We start from the raw sequence: 23,541 nt of genomic DNA on the forward strand, positions 1-23,541 counted from the left end.
AATTTGTTTTATGCTGTTTTCCATAACTCTGAAAATATTTCTGCCAACTAAACATTTACAGTGAATGTCTTCATCAGGAATGGGATAAACATTTCCCACGCCAAAGAATTTCGTCATCATTTGCGCGGATAAAATTATTTTTGATAAGTATCAGCCGTGAGATAGCCGGTATACATGAGCAGCTACATGAGAGCAATATCTAATTGTTCGCGAACCATTTGTACAGATGCAACAGTACCCTTTAATCATGTCGATACCAGCATTATTCTTGCCGTAATGTATACATATAACACTTGTTCGTTTTTGATTAATATGCCTTGATTTCATCAAAAATCTTATGATTCCAGGTTCTTCCTTCAGATAACTCAATAAAATCGAATGATCTTCTCCAAGTAATTCTCCTAGGTAGGACATAAGCTGGAAAGGTTGATAGGATCCAGTGACGAGGACAAGATATCATCTCCACTGTAAATATTTAGTTATAAAGAATATTTACAGATTTACTGATAACAGCATAAAACTATTTCTTTCGCATAATTATTCAAAATAGTGACTGCTAATTACCAGGAGTAACATATTCCGTAATGATATGCAGTCACGAACGAGTCTTGTACAAGAATCTTTCAATCCCGTATATTATTATTATAATTAGCACTAGTATTATATTCAATTCAGACAATCTAGCTCTGACTTGTTGATGAACGAGAAAAATAGAAATAAAAAATCACTACGACTTAAAATGTGTACGTGTAACAATTGTCAAGTACGCTCAGGCGCACCACTCACAAAAATCTAAAAAATAATTCGTGGGCATAATATACACTTGAAGCAATGGAACGATGAAAAAAAAAGTTTTACATTGATTAGGTTTCGAAATATAACGACTTTAAATTCTATTGAAATTTTTTCGGAACCTTGGGACTGGCCCCTTGAACCCAAATTGATTTACATGAAAGGTCTTTTGGTAATGCATATCCATAATTTTTTCCATAAAGATCCGTCTATCGAGTCTTGAAATAAAAAATCGAATGCATTAAATGTCATTTTTCACCCTCCGGTGAGCGTAGCGGGGGTTGTTGAATTATGAACTACTGGGCAGACGTTTTTTTGACCTAAGAAACATTTCTGAACAGTTAATTTAAAAATACCGAAACAGGGGCATTTGGTCTCTCTTAATCAGGGATACACTTTTCATTCCTGCCAAGTCGTCATCAATCACGTTACTATAATGGTTCCGCTTCGTTCATATGATGCTCAGATAAGAGCATGTTCAATATATTTAATACGTCTTGAATGCCACTTGTTTTCACGTCTGTGGATACATTTGATTGAAATTTAATATTTACAGACGGTCGAACCTTCCGAAAATTGACTGTCGAACTTTAAAATTCTATGTTGTTCAAGGAACTAAAAAAATACTAAAATCATAGAATTTTATTTGATATCATTGTAAGAATAGTGAAAAAGTCCTCTCGATATTATTCTGAAAACCTCAGGAAATAGCGTGTGTATTGTGTTACACGTGGGGAAAGGGCGAAAAGTGAGCGATTTCCGACGAGTAGGTATGAAGTTTGCAGCTTTAACCGAAGTAAAGTGACGCGTTTACACGCACGTCGTCAGTCCGCACGTGTCACACATGCTATTTTTTGTAACACCTGTGAAGGAAAGTTTGATTTGAGAAGCAGACGAACGAAAATTCCGGTTCAGCAAATATTGAATAGTTGTAGTTGAACCGACTACACTCAAAATATTCGATGTGTGGTTTTAACGAATATTCGGCTATCCGACAATAAATTTCCGAAATTCACCAACTTCCTCAGCTGTCTACCCATATTCACCTTCTCAATTCTCGATTTTTTTTTATGTAAACAAAAACACGTTTCGCCCACTGTAAGAGACTGCTTGAAAAGGTAATTCAGATCTTTGAATTGTCTGAGAATGCTTTGGAAAGAAAAATTCGGCGAATGTTGGCGAGTTTTGTGAATGATCAAGATTTTTCTAAAAATAAATATGGAATTGAAAGAATACAGAGAGCTGAGACAGTCGTAAAGATAAAGTCAAAGTTTCTAAAGTTTAAGCATTAAAAATGTATTGATCGAACGGCTGGCTAAATTGCTTCGCCAATTCGTTTCAACCTGAGCTGTTCCAAAATTAATATTTATCAAGACGTTTCAGTTTACTCGGGGGGGGGGGGGGGGGGGTTTCTCGTGCTCAAATCTGGGGTTCTACGCGAATTAATTTGCGTGCAAAACGCCTGACATTGGTAGAAAGGTACCAACTTCTAGAGTATAATTAACTGGGCAGAATGTAACACCTTCATTTTAGGTTGAACATTTTAAGTTGTATCCCATTGAACATGCATATAGTCAACGGTTTGATACGATTATAATTAAATTATAGATTTCCTACCTGTAATAATCCGTATTTTAGTTCTATATCAAGCATGTCATATTCTTTGGTATACATCGGACGAGCTTGTACATTTTGCTGAGTCGTAGTTGAGGATTGTGCGTTAGCGATTGCGGTTGCTTCCTGAAATGCAAGAACATTCGCGAGACTTGCCAAAACTGGTTCCGAGGCGAATGCAAGTGTCTCCGAACATTCTTCGACTGTGTGCATCACCTGATATTAACAAAATTCATTCAATTTCAATCACACGGTTTTATTGATCACATTTTTTCGCAATTCTATGACACTATTCAGCGTATCTATTTTCATTGCGTATAGATAGCTACAAGGAGTTGACAACTCGTTAATTTATGTGCACGCTAGTTCCCATGATTGCTTGATTTGAAATAATTACACTAACAGCTTTCAAAGACTTGAAAGAATTCGAAAGATGTGATAAGATTTCAAAGGATTTCAGAGGACTTCAAATCGTTGTCAAAGGTTTCACAGATTTTAGAGATTTCTGAAATTTTCACAAGATTCCACAGGGTTTCAGCAATTTCAAGTGTTTTCAAAGATTTCAGAGATTCCGTATGATTTCGCAAGATTACCCGTGATCCCAGAAGATTTCCCGATATTTCGAAAGATATCACGACATTTGAAGAATTTATGGAGACTGCAAATGATTTCGTGACTTGTATAGACCAAATTTTAAGAGTGGTCAACTCTCGAGCACTTACTTGTTATTCATGCTAAATGAAGTACATTCTCCATAACTTTTTGCTTTCAGAATGCTGAAAGCGAAGCTCTTTTACGAATCACGAGTTCGCAGTCAAAGCGAGAATTCATTTCGCAAAAAGTTATAGAGATTCCATTGTTGCGCTGGGGAAGTAATTAAGTAATTAATTGAGATGGATAAATACCTGCAAGATTTTTGGATGCCGGAAACGTTCCAGCTGACGAACACCACCTCGTAAAATTTCAGTGACCGTTTCTTTTCGCTTAGGTTTATGCAATTTTTCCGCCGATCGTTTCTCAAAAAGAAATATTGACACTTCCTGAAACGAGAGTTAACAGGTTATTAGAATGAAAATGAAAGTAAGGTCTGATGCGTATTCATCTCAAATATACAGAATGGTTGATCTTAATCGGCCGGGGCGAATGTCTCACATATGATATCCGAAAAGCTTTCTCAAATCTACATTATTTGTTTGCGATTTCTTTCACGCTCAAGAAATTCACATCCTCTATATAACCTCTGCATGCCGTGATTGACAGCTGAAACTTAGGGTGGCTGGCCTGCGTGAGAAGACAACGAAACTCGCGCATGCGTTCCAAGTCGTCCAATTTGCTATCTTTCGCTATTCCCTGTTGGTACAAAAAAAAAGTCCTAAACGAAACATGCAGGGTTTCAGGGGAGAGAGATGAAGCTGATATGGGTCAACTTGCGGTTTGTGTATTTTTGAGATTTTACTAGTAACGTCTAATTTTGTACAGAGAACACACGTCTTGGCTGTGAATGGTTGATAGCGAGATTATCGATGAATTTGAAAATATAAAAAAAAAATTTACTTTGTCTTTTACATTTTCCAATTCATCTATTATCTCGCTATCAGCTATTCACATGCAAAATATGTGTGCCAAAACGCGCATAAAGTGTTCCATTTGTGAACAGTGAGGAAAAACTAGGTTGGTGCATGCACAAAACTCAAATTTTATATTTTCCATATTAGGAATTTCTTCAGCGCATGCGCACTTTCAAATAACTTAATCTTACACACTGTGTCATTGAGCGTCAGTTACTTAACCTCAATTTTACTCACTGCAAATGGTATCTTTGGTGCTACAATAATCAAACTTTCCGAACAGATGTTGCAAAAAAAAATCGTGCGACGTGCAAATAGGTGATGGTTTTCCTATTTTTAGGTCTTGTTACACAATATACTATCTTTCGACGTCTCAAATTCGTCTTTGATCTCGTCACTAGCTTCCCACATCCAAAATACACATACTTATCTACAATAGAACCGTTACTTCTAAAATCTCGAAAATGGCACCATCTACTACTCGACCAATATCATCACGAACTTTCCCCCTTGAAACCCACTAAGTTTTATACACAACTTTTTGTTGTATTTTTTTTTTTCTTGTTTTTGAGATATTCGTCAGGAGTGATTGAAATGAACCACTCTGCACAATATGAACCTTATCGCAAGGTCATACAAAACTGTATAAGATATCGCTTGCATATTGTTTCCATGTACACAATAATGACTGAACAGGGCCAAGAATCTTCAAACAATAGAATGCATCCACTCTCTTATTTAGTTATTTGCACACATTGACCCACCCATTGACTAACCTTTTCTGTTTTTTACCTGTTAATTTGTTCTTGAAAAACGTTTCTTCAAAAATTGTTGAGTTATTCCAGAAAAATCAGTAATGTGATTTTTGCTAAAATCTAAATAAATTCTATGAAGTAAGACGATAAATTGAAGGCTCAAGTTCGAGTATCGTCACAGCTTCTTCTTTCTTTTCTATAGGGATTTGAATGTTTAATCTCAGTAATTTCAAAATAATTAGCTATTGAATTTATTTATTTATTTTTTTTTTGTAAATTATTATTAACTTCTGAGATTCCCTGTGAAGAGTGGCCGCTAAAAAAGTTTCATAACTAATTTTGTGGAAAATTTAACACAAAAAATTTATCTTTTCAGAATAGACAGAAAAATTTGTATTTCCACTAACATTTCAATCTCAAAATCATCGGCGCACATTGTAGAATTTGTGTACTCAATTATACAGCCATGCAAATTTTTTTCGAAAAACTGCTACATGGATGTGATAATGTATTTCCGACGTATTTTAGCGAGCTGAATATGATATCGTTGCCCGTGTATTACAATCACCTCAGGAACTCGAAATATTACTACCAGAAAATTATATTTTTTACGAAAATGACATTTTTTTACTCTTATTATCTCCCAAACCGCTGCATAAAGCATAGTGAAAAAACTTTATTACGTGCTATGGCCTATAAGATGACATACTATTTTTGATAGAGACAATACAATTCCAAAAGGGCTATTTTCGTTCGAGATGCCATTATTCAATCGAAATATTTCAAAATCCTGAAGTGATGAAACAAAATAGGTAATCCTATCGTATTCAGCGCACCAAATCAGATCAGAATTACAGAAACTTATTCATAGATCAGTTTCTCGAAAAAATATTACCGGGCTGTGTAATTTAATTATTAATTATTACTTCTGAAATTTCTGAAATAATTTGTAAAGAACAATACATGTAACAAAATTTTTTCTTCAATTTGTGGTGATTATTGAAATGAGCTCATCAGGAAAAAAAAAATTCAGAACGGTCAAGGTCCCAGACTAGATGATTCGGTCTAAGTACCTCATATTTGAGGAAAAATAAAAAAAATCAATCATTTGTATATAACTCTTCCAAACTTGTACCGATTTTGATGGTCGACAACTCATAAGGATGGAGTGACAGACCAGTATTGATAATCTCCAAGCGAGTAAGTAAACAATAAGTGGAGAAAGAGTTGCAAAGAGATTCAAAACTACTGGACAGATTCACTTGCTTTTTTAATATGATTCAGTGCTTCATGTTGTTTCGCGTGATGCTGTGACGTTTTAGACATGAATGGTCGGGTAGTCCTTAATTTGGAATCGGAAAAATTTTCGTCGTAATACCCCCAAACCTGTTTCATATGAACGAAAAGATTTTTCAATGATTTCCAGGTTGAAGACTTCACTCAACCGTAATGGCCATTTTATTTAACTGAAAAGCGGGAGAAAAGCACTTATTTCCCGCTTTTGGAGCAAAAAAGTAGCACTTTTCTGCCACTAATGAGGTAACCATTTTTCAAGTCAATAAAGTAGCTACAGTTAAGTCGGCAATAAAATCCTATACATAGCACGGGAATAAAGCCGATTATTCCCTTGGGTGGATTACTGTCTGAGCGAAGCGACACAGAGCTCCCGGACATAATCTTCGACATTATTCCCTTGTAACATAATGTACTATTAATTCAAACTGTTTATTTCAAAATATAAGTAATTTAGAAACGGAAAATGTTTTCTTTTTACCGGTTACGGAATTCATTCAGTGTGCTTTTTTATAAATTTACATATGTAGTTAACGTCATATCTGACTTTATTTAGGTACACTTGTAGATAATGAATCTAAGATGGCTAATTTTTTACATTAGAATACGTGTCAATCCAACAAGTCATTATCCCCGCGGTATTCTAAGATTAGACTCGAGGATCACAGGTTATGTTATGTTTATTGAGATTGAGTTTGTTTGGCGCTCGACCGACCATGGCGCTGTAGGTTTCTCTGTGTTGCCAACATAACTGTCTAGTGTAAAAAATTAGCCGTCTCAGATTCATTGTCCCCAAGCGTACATCAGGATGACTTTTTACAAATTTTCGAAGTCATCTATTGCTTATCTGTTGTGAAGCTCTCACCTCTTTACCAATGGAATCAATATTTAGTTACAGGGTTACATTGAAATATCTTCCTCAGAAATTCACTATAATGTACAGGGTGAATTTTTAACAATGAAAAATGGCAGGATGCATTGTGCATGCACAAAGTTTGTAACATTAATTCGTCAGTATTATGTGAAGCTCTACATTTTCTGCAAATTTGAGGTTAACCGTTACCGGCCACATGGGGTAACTCATTACCCCGCGCTGAAAAACCTAGTTGTACAAGACATATGGGTGTTTTAAGACTTCTAACCGATTGTTTCATGTTTGTTGGAGATTTCTTCAACATTACTAATGATTTTTATCACACTTATCTACTACCGGCAGATGTCGTTACTTGTATAAATTTCAAAGGTTTTAGATCTCTAATTTCACTGTCTGTGAGCCTGGTGTAACTAGTTACTCCGTGTGGCCGCTAAGGGTTAAATACATCGCGATCTATCATACGAGGTGCAGCTTGCGCAGTGGTTCTCATATTACTGTGAGACCGTACTGAAAAATAATTTGGGCTACATTTACACAAAAGCGCAATACAACCGACGATTTCTCACCATTGTGAATTCACCCTATGTGATACAGAATCGATTACAATTTCTCGTGGCGACATTTTTTACGTTGGTTTACTTCAAACTGTAGTTGTCTGATTAAATATAAAGACAGGTTTTCAGAACAAGGCTTGTATTTTTCGATGTACATTTTTTCAACTCAATTTCCACTGAAAACAATTGGCAGTTTCGATAAATTCAACATTATCTATTCATAGCGCGGAGCATTTATTTGGAAAAAAAATGAACGTCATAAAAGTAGAATTTTCGCATAATATCGAAACTCTTGCAAATCCACAAAAATAGATCATGATCTTCTTGTTATTACATTGATGAAGTATCTTGAACCTCGAACGGCAGATAAAGACAATTTCGTAAAATTTATCCCTTATGGCATGTCTAAAGATGCTGAGCAACCACAGTGATGTTTACAGTCCTTTTATGTATCGTCGGATCTCGCGGTACAATATCTTGCAGGGGCTTGAAATTTTGTTCAACGGATCTTGCGAGTGAGCTGCCGCCTTAATTACGTACTGACTACATGGCAGAATGCTAAATGGACCACTAGACGATCCGGACTCATCCTTATATTATAATCCTCCCAATCTTCGACCTACACAGGACGAAGCCCCGAAGTATGGGTAGTTTATTATAAGAATTGCACCGAAGCTTCCAAATATGATTACAACTGTAATAATTCATGCCAAAAATCTGACGAAAGTTAAAATAATTGCCAACGTGCAATTTCCTTGTTCATAATCCCTCGTTGGAGTTCTCGACATGATGCTTCGGCATTGAATCAACCCAAAGCTTATGAATTATGAACAAAACTAAAACTGAAACTAAAAAAATTGAATAAAACCAAAAAAAAAAAAAATAACTTGTTGAAAGGAGTATAAAATATTTTTTAAAAAAGAAGAAAATATTGAAGTAGAAGAAGAAGACTACATGGCAAGGGTGGATATGTAGGGCTTCCAGAGCTTCAGAATTTTATATGTGGGACTCCCGAGCGACCGTCTGAAATACGATCATCATAAAACTGATAACGGGAGAACGGTTACTGCGTATACTCTTTAAGGATCTACCGTGTAAACATTTATATAGGACATTGCATACCAATTTCACCTGATTTGCATATCACCTTTTCAAACTTGGTTAAAACTGTTTTAGGTAATAGAAGCACCGTCACAATACCCTTTTTCGGTAAAACCGTTTTCATTTCATAACTCTGAAACTCTTAGATGAAAAAGAAACGAAACATAAAGCGAGGGTATTGGAAATTTTACGATAACCCCCGGAAAGTTTTCAACCAAATTATTAAATGTAAGGTCGAAACTTGGTCGGATTGGCATGAAACGTTTCTTATTTAGGATTCACGTGCAAGTAAATACACGTGACCGTACAATTAATAGTGCATTATAGTTGTTACCAAAAGTTTACCGAATACTATTCCAAATAATTTATGCAGATACAGTGCCTGATAAAAGTATTGGTATACGTCAGGGTTAAAAATAAAACTATTCCTAATCAAAGTGTAATAAGATATTTTCATTATTTACGGTATTCGTTCTTCTAGAGTTCTTGGTTCGAACTTTTCACACACAAATTATTATTTCAACGCGAGCCTAATTGTAAGTAAACAAATTAAAACTATGTTTTCAACTCTAAATTTTGCTTGGACAAAAGAATGGACACACTATGCTTAAAAATATTTAAAATCTTGTTGTGTGTAGCTTCAAGACGATCTGACATTGAAAAATCCAACTTTTGAGTTACATCAGAACCAATTTTATTCCATTCGTTTAACAGAACTTGTTTCAATTGAGCTTTCGTAGAGATGTGATGTTTCCGCATGCGTCTACCGAGTTCTTCCAAAAGATTTTCAAGTGGATTCAAATCTAGCGATTGTGGCTGAGTTTCCAAAATGTAAGGAATATTAAACAAAATCCACCGGCGTACGAGATAAGCTATATGTTTAGGATCGTTATCTTCCTGGACGTAGAAGTTATTGCCTAGAACCAATTTTTCATCAGATTGTTTTACGTTATTTTTCAATAAACTTAAACATTTCATTTTAACCATATTTTCGTCGATAAAAACTAACGATCCCTTTCCAGAAGCAGTCGCACAACCCGATACCAGCATTTTTCCACCCCCTTATTTGAGCGTAGTCTGCACATTCTTTTGATTCAACTATGCGTTAAGCCTTCTCTACAACAAAATTCTACCACCCGGTCGGAAACGATTATATTTACTTTCATCAGAAACTAGCACTAAACGCCAGATTGCATTATCTTTGAGTAGATACTGTTTTGTCCAATATAATCGCATTTTTTATTCACATCACTAATCCATGCTTTCTTCCGACAGACTTCAGCATTACACCCAGTCTCTTTGACAGCCCTATGTATGGTCAACTTTTTCTATTCTATCCTTAAAAGTTGTATTTATAGCTGTGTCGATCACGCCTTGGAATTTTTTTTAATCGTTCTCAGAATAGTCGCTTCGTCACTCTCACTTAACTTGTCTTTCAACATTTTGACCACATACTTCGAATTATGTAACGACTTCGTCCAACGATGTTTGCTATTTTTTCATTAGATTCATCGGTTTCGTATGAATTCAAGAGTATATTGTGTACCCGGGGCGTAAAGTCCGCTGACCCTTAGGTGCACACCATAGTGTTTGTAACGAATGTATGGATTTATGCATTTTTTGGCATATTAAGTGGGGCTGATATGAACGTTTTCTGACATGGCAACCACGTAGTTATTAGAATATTTGAAAGAATTTCGCTTATTAAAACGAAAAAGTGTGGGTAGATATTCGTTAATCAGTTTTAGTAGGAAAAAAAAAATTTCATTTCAGTGTTCGTATTTGGTTTTTTAGCTCGCAATTTCAAACACGTTATAGGTACATAAACACAAGTTATCTCAATTGTTGATAATTTAACGTGGCAGGCGTATTAAATTTTTTTTTTCCCCGCCGGTTCAAAAAACGGTCACGTTAGTCAGAATTAGCAAAAATCATACGTGCGCTGCAAAAAATAATTTAAGTCAATAATTTACAATAAGTAAATATACGCATAAAATCATGATGTTTTTGTTGTGAAATCAACACTGCTAAGTATAAGTTTAGTCTAAATATAAAGCTGAAAAACCAATTATCTGGCAGTATCAATCAATCTTTTTTCAAAAAATGGTCTGTGCCAATACTTTTGGCCGCCGCTGTATGTATTATCATAAATTTTAGTTGCATCAAAAATCCTTTATGTTGATATGAACTGTCTGTTTACAAAAATACATACTAGACTCTCTGGTTACAGGTGCAAAATTCATTTTTATTCTGTACCCGAAACTATACTTTTCCACATAGTAGCCGTAAAGTGCGCCGTTACATTCGCGTTTTCTGGCCCTAAAGTTGAACTTTACGGATACGTGCCTAACTGTATATAAATTCGACTTTACGGTCGGAAAACGTGACGATAATGGCGTCCCTTAGTGCTACTGTATCGAATAATGATCTTCGGACCCCAGCCGTATAACTTTCCGACATCGGTAGGAAAACTGCTGTTTCAACTATCCTACCAAATGAAAATGCCGAAAGAGTGTATAGTAACCATAACCAGAAATCTTACTCCGTTTGGGTCAATACGTGGTCGCTAGATGTCGCCGGTGTTCGATTCTCCCGCAAGCAAAAGTATTTGAAGAGTGAAATAACCACAGAGAACTTGGGTCTCCGAATTACGGTGGATTTTATGCAGAATCCTAATGGTACAGAGCAGGGTCCCCGGATGTGTAATAATTTGGTTTACATGAGCGTGGAAATTTTGTTATTACCTCGTGTAAACACCGTCAATGTTCTGCGTACACCTAGATGCTTGATTGGTTACAATAAACTTGTTTTGACGCATTTTACTCAAGGACATTCATGCATTTCAACGGATTATTTAAACGTTGCTACACCTGAGCAGAGTGTTCTCAATTTCTCATCAATGAACATGGCGAAAAAAACTGTTCGATTCGCTTTCATTATTTCCCATGTTTCATTCACTGACGATCAATATCGTGTGAGGTTGTTGAACGGTACCTACTTCTTATTATTCGAACGGTCAGTTAGTATAACGTTGCTACAGCCGCGTGGCTTTACTATGCAGAAATGAGTTTCCATGTGGCTGATCGATATTTCAACGATTACGTATTCTATGCCTAATTCTTGATTTTTTCCCGCCGAGTTTTATTACCCAGCTGAAATTTCTTACATTCTTCGAGAGCTCTTTTGGAAATTCAATTCTAAGCTTGTCCCGCATAAATAGTTCTAATTGCAAGTTAACTGTCCGTTATTATTAATTCTTCTTCGGATAAATTTTATTTCAGGCTTTTCATTTCTCCGTGGTTATTTTTAGTGGATTTATAACGAAACTGTCATAAATTTGAACTCATTGATATAGCACATTCACTATTGTATATGGATACGAAATATGACCTTTAAATATGCAGGCTACATTACAAATCACCAATGAAAGTTCACCTTAAATTATTGGCAGACGCGCTAATCACGATGTCGCGACAAATGACTCGTTTGTGTTGAACATCGCTCCTGTTGACCTGTTGACCAGTAACGTATCTAGAGTATGACAAGCATGGCACGAGCCCTGGGTACAATTTCAGTAGGGACGCTACGAGTACGCTTGAAAGAGGTTGGACAGTTGAAAATCAATTTACTTTTGGTGGCTTTATTACAATATCATCAGACGTTGAGTTTGTATCAAATTTTCACATTCCCAAGCTACGTGGCAATTATCTCCTTGAAATGGAAGGAAAAAGAAATTACCGTAAAGAGAGTGTATAAAATTGTCTTGCGAATAATATGACTCGTCGCAGAGTAAAATCGACCGAATATGTGAGGTTTTCCATTGTTTAGAAATGATTTCAGGTGCAAAATCACTATTTAAGGTTTTGTTTACAATTCAGGATTTGTCTCAACACATTTTCAAAAGAATCGCAGTGGCTTAAGGGTGCGTAAATTCGATAAATACTAAATGTTTGATCATCTCGTAATAAAATGATGAAAAAAGTACTGATTTCCGAGTAACAAACTTCTTCAACCCGTTACGGGAAAAAATTCCTATCAAATTTTTGCACAATTTTAATTTCCTTTGTTAAACCATGAAATAGAACATAACGAAGATAAAAATTTTAATTATCGATCTTTGTTAAGGGGATGGTTCGGTGCCCATTCTAGCTATGTGAAATACCGCTCCTATGTGGTACATGATTACTTTCAGCATTCATTTGCAATCGCGAAGGACCCTCTCTGACGGCCAAGAACTCAAAAGAATCTATCACCATTTCACAAATTCTAGAAAAATTGGGGACCCTGGGAGACAATCGCCGTATTGATTTCTCGGTGAAAAATTTCATTTTTGAAGGTAAAAAAATCTTTTACGTGGTAGCACCAAGCTGTGATTTTTTTATTCAAAATGTTGCATCAAAAAAGTACCTCTAGGTGAACAAAAATTACAAAATTTTTGACGAATTATTTATAATTCGTTTGCTTTACACATACTTCCCATCAAATCTGCAATGCATTGTTCAATGAAAAATATGTTTGAAGCGAATGAATTATAAATAGTTTACCAAAAATTTGTACACTTTTTTTCATCCGCGGAGTACTTCTTTGACGATATTTTCTATAAGACATCAATGGAAAACATGAATAAAGTAACTGTACTATAAATAATCCACCAAAAATTTCTTGATTTTTTTTAAATCACACGGTACTTTTTTATGTAAAATTTTGCAAACAAAGATTTTTTTTCGCGCAAAAACGAAAATTGTCACCTAAAAATTAAAACGTGATTGCCGACGAGTGTTTCTCAGGGCTGTCTATTTTTATACACACATAAAAATGAAACATCTGAAAAATTGCGCATGGATTTGATTATATCTTCATTCGCTCAAAAATACAATTTGTGAAATGGTTATAGATTTTTTTTTATAATTCTTGGCTGACACAAAGTGTCCTTCGCAAACGCAAACGAAGCCGAAAATCAATCTTGATCCTTCTAGGATCTGTATTTCTCAAATCTGAAAATCGAACCAAACCCATTCCCTAAAGGTTTTATCGTTAGGATATCAGATTTTCAGACAACGGCGCAATTTCAGTATTTGCCAGAGGAGTTATTTTCCTCAGATACGCCACTCTTGTTGACTGTGCATTTTTCAGCGCTACATTAAAATGACAGTAGCCAATCTTTGATACTCGGAAGAGGGAATCCCCGGTGAAGCTATCAAGCTTTGACCGCAATCCTTTTTACTTTAAAATTTCAGCGTGCGATCGAATCACCGAAAAGTTTCCAATGTTGCGATTTCAACGTAAAGCATTGCATAGAGTGAGAACTCCGTTATGTATTGTCAGCTTTCATTTAAAATTAATGAAAGTAGAGACGTCAATAATCCGAAGACACCTTAAAAATTTTTCAATATCATGTCCCCGTATCGTTATACTGAACCAGTGGTCATCTCCGTTTTTACAAAATAATTACGTTAAATTCCCTCCATACCGGTCGTCAGATTTTCATTATAATCCATAAAAATTGAACATTCGACAGCACCAACTTATCTTCCAAATTTGAAATCCATACGTCAATTGGTTCTACTGAAATCGTGGTCGACAAATAGTTCTAGGATGTATACGACGACGAAGACCAAGAAGAACAATTTTTTTTATCACGGACGCTCAATAACTCAGAAACTGTTCGTTCGATTACAGTTTAATTTTAACTAAGGCCGTACTGCAAGCTAGAATGCTTGGTGATGCTTAACTTTTACTGCGAACAACCGAGTGGTTTCAGAGATACTAGTAATAGTAATGATTCTTTATCAATCACAATTATATTTGCAATAGAAGGGAGGAAGTAAGCAGTATAGCGGGGGCTATATAGAGATGTATACGAAGAATGGCTTGTGGCATATAGACGTAGTAACAAGCAAGTGATTCTCGGTCAGGAAATATCTATTTGAAACCGAAGTGCATTCAATGCAAGCATGCAAACCTGGTAATGGCTATACATATGCAGGCGCGATAAAAATTTTTAAAAGAAAGATGTCATTCTATAGGTCATAACAATGAACGTACATTTTTGCACCGTACTTCATGAAGCAGTTTGGGAGATAATACCAGTAAAAATTTGCAATTTTCATCGAAAATGCCATTTTTCGATTGAAATCTCCCAATCGCAGAAAAATATATATACCACGTACAGTTTTCATTTAAAATTTTTCTTAACGAAACGCTATTTTTGTTAGCTAATTATAATCAAACACTAATGTTAGCAACAATGTTTATAAGAATAAATTATAAAGTGAAGAAGCTTGAACATTAAAATCGTGAGAAAATCTATCTACCAGTATAATTCTATTTATTTTGTAGTTTTCTTTCTTTCGTACTGCGCGACGTGAAGTCACAGCGAAAAATGAGCAGGGGCATGCATTGGCGTGAGAACAACGTTAGGCAATATCTCTCTTTATTTTTTCATCAGTTTGAACAGGTTTTGCATGTAGGTATACCATTTAAATAGATTAAAGTAGTGTATACGCAAAAACAAAACACAACAAATTTTCAATTTTGAACATTCAAAGAAGAAATCATATCATGTAGTATATACGTAACAGCAAAAATTTGAAAACAGATATAGATTCGGCAGATTGAAACCCTCATATCAATAACATTTTTTTTTTTTGAAGGAGGATTTCGTTGCAGACCTCTGTAATTACGGTATATATTAGGGTGTCCCTTACAGGGGTGTTTTCGAATTTATGTGCTCCCTAGGGTGTTTCAAAAAATGATGGATTTTTTTTTTTTCTTATGGTGTCCAAGAATTGATAGTATATCTAAAAACAAAAATTTTGGCGGGAATACGATCTCTTAATATCAATAGGAAGGTTTACCTCTATCCATTTATTTAGTTTCCGTTTAAATAACACGGGAAATTTTTTTTTCATTTTTGAATTTTTATTACTTTGAAACGGTTCATCGTAACAACAATCTGAAAAAAGAGATTTGTAGGAAATTTCACATTCTTCAAAAAACGTCTGAAGATCAAAGTTAGTCAGATCAACCGTTTCAAAGATATCAGCGATCAAAAATAACACTAATCAAAAATTTCAAATATTTTCCAATAAAAGTACAAAAAAATATCATATGCCATTATTACATTATTTTTTATATAAAATTACTTTAATTCTGTTAACCTGAGACTGTAAACTTTTTTTTTTTTGCTAGTTAATTCAATACTTAACTGACAAAAAGCACAAATACATAAATATAAAGGTTAAAAATATCACATAAATGATTTTTGTGCTTTTTGTGAGCTAAGTATTGAATTAATTAGCAAAAAAAAAGTTTACAGTCTCAGGTTAACAGAATTAAAGTAATTTTACATAAAAAATAATATAAATATGGCATATGATGTGTTTTTTTGTACTTTTATTGGAAAATATTTGAAATTTTTGTTTAGTGTTATTTTTGATCGCTGATATCTTTGAAACGGTTGATCTGAGGAACTTTGATCTTAAGACGTTTTTTGAAGAATGTGAAATTTCCTACAAATCTCTTTTTCAGATTGTTGTTACGATGAACCGTTCCAAAGTAATAAAAATTCAAAAACGAAAAAAAAAATTTCCCGTGTTATTTAAACGGAAAATAAAGAAATGGATAGAGGCAAGCCTTCCTATTGATGTTAAGAGCTCATATTGGCGCCAAAATTTTTGTTTTTAGATGTAATATCAATTTTTGGACACCATAAGAGAAAAAAAAAATTCGTCTTTTTTTGAAACACCCTAAATTGCTCCCAGAGGCTCAAACGCTTCCAAATCGATAAAAAAAAATCCTCTAAAAATTTCAGCTCTTAATATTAACTCCAAGATAGTCCGCTTTCCCGCAAAAGTTTCTTATGGAAATGACATGTAAGAAATGTGTGTTGTTTTTTTAAATCGTGTACGTTGGTGACGAATTGACCTACAATAATGAAAAGGACATATTTTCGTAGGAAATTCGATACTCTATAAAAAAGATGTGTTACGATTTTTTGCTAAGTCTACTGGTTCAAAAGTTATTCGAGCTCAAAGTTCAATTTACATAAAATTATCAATATTATCAAGTATATTTAAAGGATTAGCAGTTGTATGATGAAATATACTGCATTGTTCTTGCAGGTTACTTTATTTCAGATCAATTAAAGTAATTACCCTATGTTAAAACCTCAATAGATGTAAATTGAAAATCATATTTTACTGTTATTAATCGATACTGAGATTGATGCAACTCTAAAAGAATTTAAACTATCTTGTTTCATGTTGATATTGTAATAACTGATGTTTTTAGTAAAATAAGTAATTTAACACTTCGGCATCATTTTCGATTTGATAATTTATGCCATCTATTTATACAACTGCTAATCCTTCAAATATACTCAATAATATTGATAATTTTGTATAAATTAAAGTTTGAGCTCGAATAACTTTTGAACCAGTAGACTTATCAAAAAATCGTAACAGACCTTTTTTATAGAGCGTCGAATTTCCTACAAAAAATGTACTTCTCATTATTGTAGGTCAATTCGTCACCAACGTACACAATTTAAAAGAACAACACATATTTTTTACATGTTATTTCCATAAGAAACTTTGGCGGGAAAGCGGCCTATCTTAGAGTTAATATTAAGAGCTGAAATTTTTAGAGGATTTTTTTTTTATCGATTTGGATGCGCTTGAGGCCCTATTGGAAGAGTGGACTGTACGAGTGTTTTTAAACCAAGTTGTAGGTAGGAAAAATACATGTCCAGAACAAAAAAGACTGAGGAAATTATCACGATTCAAATAGAGTTCAAAGCCGTTTGTGAAATATGACCCCAAGAATTTCTCCAGCATTGTATAGAATAATTAGACCTCTTAAATGTCTCGTTAAAAAAAAAATATGAAGAGGTTGAAAAAGAGCTCGAAAGAGCGAAGGGTGAAGGGTGAACGCCGATGTTAGCGTCAGCCTTATCGTCTGAACAGCACATTGAAACAGAGCTATCGACACTGTTATTAAATTTATACATACCCGAGGGTTTAATCACTGTGCAAAAATGGCGGACATTGACTACAATTACAAAGATCGCAAATTTACGACAACGATTGCAGGGGTTACAGAAAGAATGCAATAATTCCATCAAGATTACAGAAGATTATAAAAAATACAAGAGCCGACAACCAATATAAAAGATTACAAAGAATACATGAGATTACAGTAGCCTGTATACACCGGATTGCAACAGTGATTAATCCCTCATTCGTAGAACATACCCAACATAACTGGATACATGAGAGGGACTCAATGATTCTTGAGGTTGTCTTCGTAATATGCACCAGGAAACTAATATAGTACGCGCATGCGCAGACGGTTCGAATTAGCAGACGTCATTTTTCCCGCGGACGTAGTTCATCTCAAATCGAGTATACAAAGCCATCGGATTGGCTGTTAAGTTATCCGTCATTAAAATTTAAGAGGGATAGCTCGGAGGTGAAGTGCTGTCGGTTTCTAACAACTACTGCGCATGCGTGGGATAGTTCAAGCAAAAATTTAATCTCACAGATTCAAAGAAGAAAAGGGGTACTCTGGTGTACAAACTTTTCGAAAGACTGTACCGGTGCAAGAGAGATAGCACTTCACCTTCGAGTTATCTCTCTTTTCGGAAAGCCAACCGTTTACCGAGCCATGCAGTAAGCGTTCCAGTATCATTATAGTTTAGTGAGTTGTTTGAAAGAGCGACCAGTCGTCGTGAACGTAACCTCAAAAGTTTTTGGAGTTATCGCTGGCAGTTGCGTTCGACATTGGCGGCTGTCAAAATTTTTGAGGTTACACGCACTCCGGCAAACTGTCGTCCAGATTTATGACGGTTGGCCGCCCTGGCAAACAACTGCTCTCCGATTGTAGCGCATGCGCGTTAAACTGTGGCAGACGATGGATCATTCTATCGTTAGCAATTCATTCTGTACACGTTTGCGCGGCAGGAAAGCCGAATTACTCTACACAGGGAATGAGATATCAAACTCGCCCGCGTCAAGTGTTGAGTTGAAATAATTTTTTTACACGGAAAAAAAGAACCTGATGGATTTACGTGCTCGTGGTAATAATTATATGGACCGTGCTTTATTGAAGTAAGATTTGAAGGGGTTAAGGTTAAAATTACTTATTAGTAAATATACTGCAATAGCAGTATCATACGATCCTGGTAATTTGTGATTTTTAAAAAAAAAGCGCTTTTGTAAATCCTGCTGAGTTTTTCCCGAATGTGATAATCCGTAACAAGCCTCAGTCAATTAACAACAGCAGTTTTCCAAGCCTTCTCGAATCTGTATATAAACTATTTAAAAAAAAAAGTTTGCATTACCTGCATAACCTCCATAAGTTGAGGTGACGAATCTGCATGAAAAGACGACAAAGCTCGCACATGCGCAGTTGTATGCTCAATCTATTAAGTTTCACTATTTCCTCTTGGCATGTATGTGCCGTGATATTTACATTTACAATGAGGGCGAATGTGGTTCATAATGAAAGAATACCAGGTGGGTCGAAAGGCCGTCAATTCTAAACCGCGCTGCGACACAAGTATTCCATTTAGCGTCAAAAAGGGCTGTAAGTTTTCGTGATTCATTCTTGACGCACACGAACAGAATTTTTCGGGAAGCTTCCGATCCTTTATCCCGATGGTCTAAACCTTTTGTTCGATTGACAGTTATTGATAATTTTACAGTTCATTCTGCAATTTCATCAAGTGATAATGCATTTGTATTGTTTCATACTTCGTTTAATATATATACTTCTAAATTTAATCGATAGTTACTCCACTCACTTTGTTATCTCTCAAAAAGGGTACTTCGTCTATGTCACTTGTCAGCTATCCAGTTACACAGAGTTGAGCTTAGTGGTCGTTGCAAAGTTGAAGAAGATTTGCGGTAACCATTTTGCCAGGGAAAGCAAAGTAAACTTTGAAACGTTGTTGAAGGTGTTAGCCTAGTTAGAAATCATGGGATTTTCCGCGTGTTCCACCCGGTTGAACCGCGTGGAAGAGATCAGGGAAAGGTTTACGGGGGATTGGCACATTGGAGTGAGAGTTACATTCTGTTACTAAACGGATCGGTGGAATACAAGGTGCGTGTCGACGCGGGCGGACAGTCGACGAATGGAAGCAAGTGCAGTAGAAACGAGGGAGATAACAAACGGCGAAATAAATGCTGAGATGAAGAAATTAAACAATAAAGAGGGTTGGAAAAAAGCAGCCTCTCCACGGAGAACTAGAAAGTAGGAGTGATAAATCCGATTAAGACGACAAGGGATAACGACTCGACTCTGTAAGGACTACGGAGGCAAGACTGAAGACGGATGATATAAGAAAAGAAGATCCTGTGGGGCCGCAGACAGGATTTAGAGCGGGAGGAGCACTATATTAGACAATGTGTATATTACGTACATTCTAAATTATGCAAGAAATAAAGGACCAAAAAAAAAAAGAGACAAGCTGTGTACCATTTTCAGGAACTTGAGTGCACACCGATTGACCATCTAGCTGTGAAAATTTTAGACGGAATGCTGAAAAAGGTAAACACAAGCAACCACTTAAAAAGATCAAATCATCGAGCTGTAAATAGAAACGAAAAGTGCAGCAAGACTCTGTTGGAAAGAAAGGCAAGTGCTTTCTGTCAGAGGAAAATGTCTGAGAAAGTTGTCCGTTAAATCCAACTTTGGTCTCCTTTACATGCAAGAAAAATCCAGAGGAAACATTAGGAGGCAAAAAACTATAAGAAATACTGACAGGGGAAGAAGAAATTTGGTCATTGCGATACACTGATGACATTGTTTTATTGTCGAAAGGAACAAGGACTGTCCGGAAATGATGGTGGGAAAAAAAAGGTGGAGAATATGTGGAAAGCAATTACCAGAAACGATGCCTCATCTAATTAATGGGTGCAAACATTTCGGCAAGACAGTGTGAACAGTACGAGCACTTTCCTAAGCGAGAAGAGAAGAAGACGGAATTTAATTAGCTAAGTAATAGATAAAATGTAGCGTTCTGAGGGACCTAAGACCAATGGAACTAATTGTAACGGTGAAGGGTCGGAAGATAAGTGCTAAATCGAAGAATATGCCACGATACAAAGCAATCATATGTAGTTACATAAATTAAACTTTAATGTCAAACTGCTTGTGTACGCGCAAAGTTCAAAGTTCATTATTCACGGTTGTGAAAGGAATACGCGCTATAAAACATGTACCAAAATTCTATCAAAGCTGCTGACACACACGGAATTAATATGCGATAAATGATGCTGGCAGTATTTGTGAAATCACTGGTGCATCAATAGTTTTTATGTCGTATAGTATTAGTTTTTCAATAGCTCGCCATTGTTTATGCCAAAAATTTCACGGTATTTCAATGGTACTTTCCTTGCGGGACATTGCGCAGTTTGTTTGATAGATAACAATTTCGTCTTCGTCTAAAATCGGGGACACATACTCGTAATGATGACTACCTATTTCACAGAATTAATAATTTTTCGAACACTCGCTCGAGTTTCAAACAACGCCAACAACAGCTTTAGCGTGTGAAGCAAACTTATTCCGATGAGTTTCAATACCTTTAATTACATTCTACATTGAATGATAAACATTCGAGGCGATAGAGCATGCTCAATTTTGAACTTTACAATATTATTTGAAAATTAAAAATGAGGCTAAATCAATATTAAAAATCTTTTACAAACTATGAGGAGTAGAGTGAAACTTTTAATTTATTTATAAATATAACCACACATGAGCCGTCATTATGTTTAAAATTCATTCATTCAACTAATTCCACAATTCATTCATTCCAGGTGTATATAGTTAAAACAATGTATATTGTTAAAATTGGCGGATATTGTTGAAATTATAAATTGTTGTCAATAACGGTTTTTCGTCGAGGCACTATATTTTCTGATATCACTTTTAATGTTCTTCGTTTTATCGTCTCTTTTTAAATTTGGGCTTGTGTTTGGAGTGTTTAATTTTTAATTTAATAGGTACGTCCTCGTAGTTTAGATTTCCTCTATTCTCAGTTAGTCGACTATTTCAGAGAAGAACACCTCCGCACCTCTTTCCTCCTGGAGGGACGTAGACCAAAACCTTAATTTCAAATTTGTGACCAGGTTCCCCACTCCCTGGGTCTAACCTAATCCACTCGTGCCGTGTTCATTGCGCGGTTATATTTGAATCATTACAACTTGTTATAGACGCTGCCGCGATTGCCACTTGGAAACTCAGGGTCACCTTTCCTAATCCCATATACCTTGAAAGTAATTTGAAACCCCTCGACCATGTTATAAAGTTTGATCAAAATCAATTCCCCAACATTGTGCGAGTGTCCTTGTGAGTACTGTCTCGCTGCGGTACATTCGCAACATTCGTTTTTTTTAGAGCAAGATAGACAGACACGGAGATATTATACAAAAATGGACAAATTCAGACTCATCGTAATACCCGGCCGAAGCTTTTATAAAAAATGCACATCGGAGTACAACAAATTTCATTGTTATAACTTCCAGTATGGGGTCATCGTCAGACGCCGTGGAACATGGCTTAATGTGTCCCACCGTAGAGCCCACATCCCGACCTACGTACCTACGTAAACCCCTAAAAACTCCCATAAAACTTTTCAAGAACACGGACTGCTGTTAAGGGGTTAGGTGGGTTTCAAAATTTCAAAAAATCGAATTTTTTTTTTTTTGCTTATCTTATAATTGAATATGTTGAGAATATTCATTTAAAATTTTAAAACGATCCGAGTCATATTCTAAGAGATATAGCCTTTGGATGTTTCACCCATCAGGCTATAACCGAGCGTGACGCAGGTATATGGAGGCAGATATATCGAGGCAGTTGCTTAGCTATTGTTCGTTTATTTTTCTGATGCGAATACTAGGCTTAGGACTTGCCGGATGTAAAAAATTCTGTGGTTTGATGGATATAAGTTCCTCATTCTTGAATGCATCAACGTACAATTTTTATGTTGATAAAATACATGAGTACGTCATAACTGTTGCCGAATCAATTTTGTTGTCTGCTGCAAATCAAGAAAAAAATTAACCTGTGATGAAAATAATGTTGAAGATACGACAGATGTTACCGTGTCAGGTGATGGCACGTGGAAAAAACGTGGGTTTGCATCATTATACGGTGTAAGTACGATTATTTACATGTTATTTGAATGTAAATCTTCAATCGCGTTTTTCTCGAAACTACATTTTTGAAATCGGTAGTCACGATTTCTCGAAAACTTATGAACCGATCTCTTTCAAATTCTGCACACTTCTTCAAAATAACATTATCTCGTACTTGAACGAAGGAATTTTTTTTTTTTCTATTCCAAGTAATTTTTCAAGGCCATGAAGGGTGCAAATTTTACTCAAAATAAGGGTTTTTTGTTTTCAACGCCGCCAAAAATGTAATTTTTGTTTTTTTTTTTTTTCCTTCGTCCAAGTACGAGTTTTAAACATCTACTAACAGAAAATTTTTGGTTTTTGCATTTCAGACGAATCTGTCATGAGTTATCCTGACTACGCCGAGAGAACTTTTTTTTGAGGGGTCATAGCAGACGACGTGTCCACGCCTTAATTTTCAATATTTTTCAATGAAAATTTCACAAACTACTTATAAAATATGTATCTTTTATGTGTTAAATTGATGGAATTAAATATTCTGTTGATTAAGTAAAAAAAAATTCATAAAAATGTACCTATTTTGAGCTTTTGAAACCCACCTAACCCCTTAAGGGACCTTGCTGAATTTTTAAACCCTCCGAGTGAGGAAAGGTGCAAATGTTACATTTTTAATACTTCTGGTTATTTTGAATTTTGCGTATAAGATATAAAATAAGTTAAGAAAACCAAGAATGTTTTACAATTTTCTCTTTATTCATACCGCTGTAAAAAATTTTCAAACGAAAGGGTCCTACTAAAAATGATCTATGCAAAAATGCAACACTCTTCGAATAGAATAACGTT

General features: G+C 35.3%; 1 protein-coding gene across 1 annotated transcript in view; it reads right to left on the reverse strand.

Moving 5' to 3' along the window:
- Nucleotides 1-23,541, reverse strand: part of LOC124178149 (SCY1-like protein 2) — a 46,622-nt gene that overhangs the window by 9,369 nt on the left and 13,712 nt on the right. The window contains exons 3-4 of the mRNA XM_046561323.1: nucleotides 3,312-3,446; nucleotides 2,410-2,622 (exon numbers count right to left, since the gene is read on the reverse strand). Coding sequence (XP_046417279.1) covers nucleotides 2,410-2,622; nucleotides 3,312-3,446 — 348 coding nt within the window. The remainder of the gene's footprint in view (nucleotides 1-2,409; nucleotides 2,623-3,311; nucleotides 3,447-23,541) is intronic.

The sequence above is a fragment of the Neodiprion fabricii genome, chromosome 3, assembly GCF_021155785.1.
Source record: "Neodiprion fabricii isolate iyNeoFabr1 chromosome 3, iyNeoFabr1.1, whole genome shotgun sequence".
NCBI lineage: Eukaryota > Metazoa > Arthropoda > Insecta > Hymenoptera > Diprionidae > Neodiprion > Neodiprion fabricii.